Source organism: Artemia sp. Qi Xiang Cuo, chromosome 17, assembly GCF_049724085.1.
Source record: "Artemia sp. Qi Xiang Cuo chromosome 17, ASM4972408v1, whole genome shotgun sequence".
NCBI lineage: Eukaryota > Metazoa > Arthropoda > Branchiopoda > Anostraca > Artemiidae > Artemia > Artemia sp. Qi Xiang Cuo.
Window position 1 is genome coordinate 11,227,322 of NC_142810.1, and position 10,214 is coordinate 11,237,535.

The 10,214-nt window shown below is 35.6% G+C and overlaps 1 protein-coding gene across 1 annotated transcript; it reads right to left on the bottom strand.

The window, feature by feature from the left end:
• Positions 1-8,401: 8,401 nt before the first annotated feature.
• Positions 8,402-9,334, bottom strand: LOC148941886 (uncharacterized). The gene has a single exon (XM_089103165.1). It carries the CDS (start codon positions 9,332-9,334, stop codon positions 8,402-8,404), a length of 933 nt encoding a protein of 310 aa, XP_088959291.1.
• Positions 9,335-10,214: the final 880 nt, after the last annotated feature.

Genomic DNA, 10,214 nt, shown 5'->3' on the forward strand with positions numbered 1-10,214 from the left:
GGATGCATTTGGGAAGAAAGGGCGTGGAGGGGCGAGGGGGCTGGTTTTCTCCGATATCTTTTGATGCTTAAAAAGTGAACTAGAACTCTCAATTTCCATTCAAATGAGCCCTCTCTTAAGTTTATACGAGCATACCTTCCATAAGAACCATATATGCCCCCAAAGCATAACATATAACCCTGGCCCTGAAGACTTTGGGGGGGAGTGTCCTGCTCAAAGATATAATTTCCAGAACTTTCAACTACGTTAAAGAAAATGGCTATCTCAAATTTTGATTGGATATGTTTGGGATCATGGTGGGCGAGGAAGGGGTGTTAGTTGTTTTCCAATCAATTTCGATTATTAAAATGGACACTAGCCATTTAAATTTCCAATGGAATGAGCCCTTTTTGAAGTTTCTACGACAACACTTTCTATAAAAACCATATATGCCTCCAGGTCATAACTTACAACCCTTTCCCTGAGGGCTGTAGGGGGGGGGGTGTCATCCTCAAAGGTAAAATTTCCAGAATTCTTAGCCATGCTTATACTAATGGTTATCTTAAAATTTTGGTTGTATTTGTTTAGGGTAAAGCTGGAAGTGAGAGCGGTGTGAGTTGCCCTCCGATCACTTTCGACTATTAAAAAGGGCACTAGTCCTTTGAATTTCCAATCGAATGAGCCCTTTTTGAAGTTCCTACGACGAAGCTTTCTATGAAAAGATAATATGCCCCCAGGGCATAACTTACAACCCTTGCCCTGAGGGCTGTGGGGGGAGTGTCCTCTTCAAAAACATAATTTCTATCTGGAAATCAACTACGTAGAACAAAATAGCTATCTCAAATTTTGATTGGATGTGTTTGGGGAAATTGTGGGCATGGAAAAGGTGTTAGTTGCCTTCCAATCACTTTTGACCCTTAAAAAGGGAACTAGAAATATCGATTTCCAATCGAATGAGCCCCCTTTGAAGTTTGGACGACGGCTCCTTCCATATGAAGTGCCTCTGGGAAAAAAAATAAAACATTGGAGCCGTATGGCCTTTACTATAGGCAACGCTATAGCGTTGCCTCTGATTATGAGCAAGCGTTCGATTCTGTTGATAGAAGAGCTTTAGCGAAAGTCTTATCCTTCTATAGTACCAGACAAATACATTAACGTAATAGTGCTATGTACAAGAATAACACTGCTGCAGTTAAGGTAGGAAATAATGTTAGCAGCTGGTTTTGTATTAATTCAGGAGTTAAGCGGGGTTGTGTTCTATCCCTCTTTATATGGACCATTTTTATGGACTGTCTTAAGAAGCACAGGAAAGGCAATGGGAGACCACGCAATCAAATGGGGAGGAAAAACTCTTCTGGACTTAGATTATGCTGATGATTTAAGCATCCTAGATGAAAGTGTGGGAAAAATGAAAGAGCTTTTAGAGGTTTTGCGAGTTCAGGGTGCTAGAATAGGTTTGAAAATTAATGTTAAGAAGACTAAGTCACTAAGGCTAGGATTAAGTGAAGATGAAAGGGTGACGTTGGGCAACGAAAATATTGATCATGTGGACAGCTTCACTTACCTCTGTAGTTTTATTAGTAAAGACGGTGGGAGTAGTGACGATGCTAAAAGTAGAACAACCAAGGCTCAAGGTAATTTTTCATAATTAAATTTTTTGAAGAATAGGAAGATCCTGAGCTGGCTCTCTAGTGGGGTCTCTCAGAGGAGTAGAGCATGCATAGCTTGTTAAGGTAGTAAGTCAATTGAATCACTATGACGTCATGATGAGATGAACCAACACTGAGGTGATTGTTGCTGCCCCAGCAGCAAGTCTGCAAACCAAGATTAGAATATTGGCAGCTACGGAGATGACAAGTGGTCAAATATGACTCTGAAGTATGGGCACTCCAAAAAGCGGAAGAAGATTTGCTAGATGTTTTCCAGAGAAATTGCCTACGGATTGTTCTGGGTACCCGGCTGACTGACCGTATTTCAAACATTAGGCTGTACGAAAAGTGTGGTTCAATCCCACTTTCAAGGGCTAAAATGAAAGAAATGATGAAATGACCAGGGCAGGTTCTGCGGATGAAGGAAGACATATAGTCGAAGATTGTCCTTTACGGAACAGCCGTCTAGGGATAAACAGAAAGCAGGTCACCCGCCGTTGGGGTGGGAAGATGTCATAAAGAAAGACTTATAGGAAATGAGAACTTCCTGGGAGGGTGTAAAGAGGGAGGATTTGAATCGATTGGGATGGAAGAGGAGCTTGCGCAGCTTTGTAGGTCTCGGTGCTGCGGTGAGTTGTTAGCAGTAGTGGTATCCTTTTGGCCTTGTGAGGCCATTTTTGAGAGGTCCTCGCTCTGGTTAGTTTTAGAGATGTGGTTGAACTCAGAAAGCTCATAATTTGGCAATGACAATCTGTGACTTCATACTTTTCCTTTCGTTTTGTAATTTTGTTACATTTCCAAAACAGTGTTTTGAGTATTGTTTTACAAAAATAATTTTTTTACCGGTACAGATTTTTTTAAAATTAGGTATCGAGACTGGTCCCCATAACAGTCTCCAGAAACAACTTACTCTTTGCCAAAAACAGGGTTATACACCCTAAGTGTATTGCCTTAGAAACGGCAGTCTGTACGCTCTGAAGGCGTTATGAGCTTAGTATTTAGTCTGTACCTTGCAAAGGCGTTATGTACTTAGCAATGACGGTCAGTACGCAGGGGTGGATTTACTAATAGGTCAAGGCCTATGGGCGCATAATACCAGAGGGCACAATAATTTTCACTGAAAGATCGTTTTCTTAACAAAAACTGAGCTGATGTAATTTATCATCAAAATGCCAGGTGCACTCCGCTGCCGCGTTGGCTATTCACAGAAAAGTGATTTTAAAACAACCCAGGAATTCCATGGCCACTTATAAACTGTCAAGCTTCTTTCAAGTATGGCAGCTGAGAGGTCGGTATCACATCTCTTTTTTATTACTTTTAGCTCCTCAGTTGCGTTCTGTTCAGTGCTTCCACTGCACCCAAATTTTCATGGATATCCCTGAAAATCTCGTAACAACGGAGCGACGAAAACACTTGGGTCTAGAAGCGTCAAAGCTTTAAATCAAACCCTGCCTTTACAATCCAGAAGGCGTTATGACCTAAGAAATGATAGTCTGTACACTTCCAAAGGCGATATGAACTTAGTAATGACTGTCTGGACGCTCCAAATTGATATAACCTCAGCAATGATGGTCTAGATGTTCCAATGCTGTTATAGCCTTTGTAATGACGGTCTGTACGCCCTGGGTGTTTTAATCTAAAAGGAAATTTCGCACCACACCATAATTATTGGATCTTGCATACTAAGAAAACACTAACTATATTCTATCTTTAGTCCAAGACTAATAAAAGAAATCAAATGATTTTTTTCAAGCTTGGATATTTCTATAATAACTACTTTCATAATGATATATATATATATATATATATATATATATATATATATATATATATATATATATATATATATATATATTTATATATATATATATGTTTGAGTGTATACTCACTAGACTTTTTTTTTAGGGATATTATTAATCAAGATTAATTGATTCTATCATTCTAATAAACGAAACAAATTTTGATATGCAGAATTAAGTCCAAAGAATTTCCTTGGATCTTGTGTATAGGTTTAAATCAAGCTACCACAAAATAAACTTTAATTAGTTTATATTTACGAAAGGAATGTTGATTGTCATACAGACCGGTTTTCCAGAATTTTTTGGTATGGTAATCTTGCCTTGTTTATCACAAAACGAAAACATCTTTGGTAAACATATTATCTCTACATACATAATTGCTGAAACAAATTGGAGGAACAAAAGACGTGATTAATGTACTTCTTTGACAGGCAAACAAACAATATGACTAGAAATCAATAAACTTTAAAGTTAGAAAACTTATGATTTTTTTTCTATAATATGGCTTTTCTAGGTTTAAAGGTTAATAGATTTCTGTGATGAACCTTTATTCTCTATTCCGCCAATAACAGTGAATGAATTTTTCATACTACCTTTGAATAAATAAAGAATCTTGGATTTTAATAGGTATTAAAAAATTCGTAGCATAAATCAGCAAATCGGTGATTTTGCAACATTTTTCTTGGCATAAAATTCCAAATAAACAATTGTATATGTTAAAATAACAGATTTTATTGCAAAATTCGCGATGTTTTTTACTTCATCACGAGACTTCTAGAAGGAGAAGGAGGCATCAAGCCATATTGAACCAGTAGTTTAGCACACAGGACTTCAAAATTAACAGAGAATAAAACCTGAATAATTGGGCTGAAACAAAATTGAGGAATAAAATATGTATTTATTTGACAGAAATACAAACAAAATTACTTAAAATCAATTGACTTTGAAAGCGGAAAGTTTTTTTTTACACAGATGTGAAAGCTCAGGGGGGGGGGGATAGTGCATATCAGTTTAAAGAAGGGTCATAAAGCTCTATTCCACTTATGACTAATTCAAAATTTATTAATTGTATGAAAAGACCAAAATATAAATCTTGAATTTTGCTTGGATATGTCAAGAGGAGAAATACTTCTTTACAGTCGCATTAATTGCTTGAATAGGCAGATTATGCCGGGAAATTCAAATAAACAAATAAATATGTTAAAAAGCAACAAGTGTATGTAGTAGTTTAATATATTTTTTCAACACTCGATATGTGAGAGAGACGGTTACAGCCCTATCAATTCCTCTAAAGAAACGAGTTTACCTGTAAGCGAACGACTCCCAATATGACCGAGTATTTCTCAATTTTTTCAAACCTATTTTTGAGCAGCACTGCTTTTCTTTGTATATACTCGTATCTCCATATTTCTTTACTGTCCAGAACATCCTGAACATTCAAATCTTCATTCAATTGATAAGGATGACAGTTTATGAATTAGTAAATCAAGAAATTCCAAATTTTTCAATATTAATCTTGGCAAAATACTAGGCTTTCTGTAATATTCAGGTTACATTTTTCAACACTTAGACTGGAGAGTGAGAGAGGGGGGGGGGGGGTACTCAACCATATTGAAGTAGCAGTTTAATATTGAGGATTCTAAAACAACCAAACTAGAAAACATGGAAAATTTGGTTTGCTTCCCCCATGTTGGTGGAACATTGAACTTATTTATTTGACAAAAATAATAACAACACATTCAGGAAAACTAACAACATAACAGAACAACACTGTTCATGTCAGCTACCAACTTATTTTTTTTTTTACTTTTTTTCCATTACTAATACAAATTTTTGGATTTAATTCAGCTTACAATAAGCAATCTAAAATTTAATCAGAACTTTTGAATGCGTTAAACATAATCCATTGAATGCTTAATTCAAATTAATTAGAGTTAAAAAGTTATTTACGTCACTCTTGCAAGCTTTCTAACGATTTCTATGGCCAATAGATTTTGAGGAAGGGTGCTGAACCTTAATTGCGTCAAAGGCCCGTAAATTACAATAGGACAGGGGGAATCCCCCCAGTCTATTATATTAAAAAAATAAAAAACTTTTTCAACTCAAAGTAAGGAGCGATATTAAAATTAAAACGAATAAAAATTGTTCCATATATAAAGGGAGTTGCCTATGCTTCAATCCCTCGCTCTTCACGTTGAAGTTTCAGTACTTTTAAAAACTTTCTGATTCTAATTGAATAATGTTTCATGAGTCGTTCTTAAGGAACTGAGACATAATGTCAAAATTAAGCATAAAAAGCGAAGTATTGAGGAGGGAGCAGCCCGTCTCATGTGCAGAATCCATTCTTTTAATTTAAATAATGGTCCTTATTTTCAGTTGACAAAAACACATGTCTTTTCTTTGGTTTTGTCTGATCATTTCTTTAAATAATGACGGGAAATCCGCTTCTCTCCTCCATGGAAAAAAAGAATTTCCAAAAAGGAAGATTCCGAGTCTACTAATATTTTAATTTGACTAGCTTTGTAGAAGTGATGAGAGACTTAGTGCCAAGTCATGGCTAATTACAGTAAAGCCAAGACAGATAGTTACTGTGAGAGGCAAAGCTGGCATAACCTTTTCGAAGTTGTATAGAAATGAGTAATTTCACTTGTTTATGATAGACTATTATCCATCTTAGGGCATAACTAACGTAGACAGACATAGAGTAAGGGTAACTCAAATGGTATATCAGTTATGTGAGCCATTTCAATGCAATTTGACATTAAAAAGATGATTCAAAGATAAAATGAAATTTTACTCAGAGCCCAACAATAACTCGAAGAAAAGAGGATTGAGCGGTTAGCTGAGACACACTTTAGGTGTTGGCTTTCATATGTTCAAAAGATCAGCACTGCCAGTCATGGAATGGAGATCCGCGACGGCAGTTTGAACTAGTTTCCACTTAAATTCCACGTGCATTGTATCTTTTTGGTCCAAGAAATAGCTTCAACAATTTTGCATTTTTGAACATTTGTTTGAACTTATGAATCTGTTTGGGGAATTTGTGTGCATCCATTATTGCACATGCATTTTTGATCAACTACTATAGTTTCGACTTAGCGTAAAGTGGCATCTATCTTTACCCTGAAATGAGGAAGTGGTTTGGAGACAGTCTTTCTGTAGCAAGGAGGAGTACAAAGAAACCGGCACAACTCTTTTCAAATCATTTGCACCGTCATTTTGTGAAGAAAGTATCACAAAGCTTGTTAACAGAAATGAAAAATGCCTAAATCGCTAAGGCGATTATCTAGAGAAATAACACTGATTGTAGATCACTTTTGGCAATAAAATAAATTTTATATTCACCCCTCTATCCTTTATCGGCAGTTTGAACGGCAGTTTGCGTTCAGATGAAGTTTTGTAGTAAAACATTTTGTTGTCAAACTAAAAAAAAAATTTTTTTTGTGCTTAAAAAAGTGACCTTGGATTCACTAAAAAGTTGGCTTAAGTGACCTGGCATCTGAATTAATAAATTTACTAAAATAATAATTCCTGCTACAATCATTTTCTAAACTTAAAGATTTAGTAATATAGTATCAAGTCTCACCGAAGATCCAACATCTAAGATTGAGAATATTCAAAACAGTGATTTCAAAACTGCTATTGGTTCTTCCTTCAGAATTTGAAAGGACTCAGTTCAACTTAGCTTAGCCTGACTTCCTTGTGAATAAGACCACAAAAGTTTACCATGCACTTTAACTTGAATTGTCTTATGTCTGACTTTTGTCTTTACATCCTTCCTCCCTCGTAGTACAGATCAAGTGAAATTCGATGATGTAACAAGACTCGAGTGTTGTAAACAATAATTACAGTGGGACACAGATAGTCGAATATAAAGTCAAATTAATATACTACACAATGCACTTACGCCGTCTTAAGGAGTGTTTTCGTTGAGGCCATTTTGAGATTTCTTAAATTTTTCTTTGAGCAAGAAACTGCTTAGTGTTTTAAATGAATACGAAAACAACACCGAAAGAAAATTATCAAAAGGACAAATTTTTAAGTCAGAGAAAATGAAAAAAACTGACAATTATAATATGGCTCGTACACTGAGTAATTTCACAATATAATTGACTATTGACACTTTACTTTGATAGGACTCCAATTTTTTCTGTTGTTTTCAAGCTATTCGAAAATAAAGATTTTTGAGATTTTTGAACCTAATTTACTTATAAACTCGTACTTTCCATTTCTTTTTTTTTTTGTGCGCTAAGGTAAGAACCACAGGACCTTGCTTTTTGTTAAATGGTTGGATACTTAAAAATCCTGATAGTCATGCTTTTTGAACACAGGAGAATTCTATTAGAGTTGAAATTATTCGTTTAAATAGATATTTCACCAGGCAGAATAAATTAGAAGGCAAATTAGGCATTAGTAAAGAAGAAAATTGCCGCTGGCTCTTCTGTGGTTTTACCAATGCAATAGTTCTCAGATTAAGATCGAGCCTCACTTGTCAAAGAATCAAAAAGATTAGAAATTTTCACAAATACATATAGAATACATACAGAAAAGCGTTAGTTCAGATCAAAGAATTAACTTGCATGGAAAAGCTTTAACTATTCGACGTCTATCTCAACTTCTGTCTAAAAAAATCACTATTCTATCCGAGATTTTTATTGTGAACTATTAACTATCACACTTCTTCCTAGAATGGGTTGTTAGGTGATATTTCAGAACCGAATTATCTGAAAATGTTTTCTTGCATAAATTACATTTGAATGGTTTCTCACCTGTATGAAGTCTTTGATGCCTAATCAAATGGCTTGATGAGAGAAAGCATTTCTTACAAATATCACATTTAAATGAGCTTTCGCCTGTGTGCACAACTTGATGCCTGTTCAAGCGGCTTGGTCTAGAAAAGCATTTCTTACATATCTCACATTCAAATGGCCCTTCACCTGTATGCACTATTTGGTGCCTTTTCAAATAGCTTAGTCAAGAAAAGCATTTCTTACACATATCAAATTTAAATGGGCTCACACCTGTATGAACATTTTGGTGTCTGTTCATTCCGCCTGATGTAGAAAAACATTTTTTACAAGTATTACATACAAATTGTCTTTCATCTGTATGTACAGTTTGATGAAATTTAAAGTTGCTTGATTGAGAAAAACATTTGTTACATGGATTACATTCAAATGGCTTCTCACCTGTATGCACAATTTGATGAAATTTCAAGGTGCTTGATGTAGAAAAACATTTCTTACAAATATCACATTCAAATGGCCTCTCACCTGTATGCACAATTTGATGGTTTTTCAAATGGCTTGGTGAAAAAAAGCATTTATTACATAGATTACATTCATATATATTTTTTTCTGTGTGTATACTTTTATGTCTTTCTAATTTTCTCTGCCCTTTACCGTGCAAGTATGTTTTCTGATCGTCTAGACCTTTTTCATCAGATTCCGATTTTAATAAATTTGAGTAGCCGCTTGCAGACGGATCGCGTAAAACAACTTGTGATTCATTCTCCTGCAGGTCTAATTCAGACATTTTTGGCGAAAAGTGACCTTGAAACACTAGATGTTGTCTCATATCACCAATAGATTCTCTTAAACAAATGGCACATTTCCTAGTCACTCCCATTTGATGTTCCATGAAATGAACAACAAAATTACGGTAATTACGAACTACTGCAGGGCAGACATCACACTCTATTGGTGAAAGCTCTTCACAGCCAGTGTAAATGTGAAGATCTAGAATCAAAAGGGATATCTCTGCTTTTCCACAGGAGCCGCAACGCCAGATTCCAACTGTTAATTCTTCAATAGCCTTCTCTGTCAGTTTTTTCACCATAACGATCGGTTTAGGGCCTAAGAGTATTAAGTGACTCAAATCATCAGACCTGCACACAGTAGAATGCATCGTCCCTGTAGTAAAAGAAAAATATTGAATTAAATTTGTTTTACTAAAATTAATACAATAAAACTAACAAAAAAATGGTATTATAACACTTAGAGTTCGACCGATATATCGGGCAGCCGATATTATCAGATCAATATAGGGGTCAGTGTCATTATCGGATATCGTGAAATAAATATCGGATATCAGCTGCTTTTTTTTTTTTTCCTATGTATGCAACTTATCCAGAAGATGGCACCAGATTTCCTCGTGTAGTTTTTGTTTATCCAGCAATGGGGACAGAACCACCAGCGACTGTGTTGGAGATAGCAGCAGAGGTGATTCAAACGAGGTCAACGTAAATTTTTTGTCAATACACACCTGATGCAGCAATGTTCACAATGTTTGGTAAGTTCAAAAACGTACAACTTCTACCAAAACAACTAAAAAGAAAACAACAAATCATACATTTCTGTTTAATGAATGTTCACTTGTATGGGTGAAAGCTCCACGATTCAATCGATTGCAACCATGATAACTAGTCAGGGGAGCAGCTAAGGGGGAAGGGTTCAAAGGTGTCAGCACCACGTGCCAAAATCTTGAAAAATTTAACTATTTACATTGGAAATTTAGCTTGTGTCTTCATTAGTCAGCATTCTGGAGGATTCTGTCGAAACATTCTTTATTTTCCCCTAGAAACTTAAAACCATAGCCACACCCTTGTATCCAAACGAAGTAGAGTAGGCAAATAAAGTTTGATTGACTGCCTGTTAGATAACATGCTTGCAACTTCAACAAGTGAGGGAAAAGAGTCATGAGATAATATTGATCCGCAACTGGTAAGGTACATGAGTTAGGCTGTCATTGGCTGTGGAAGAATGAGTCCCTAAGATTGGTCAAGAAA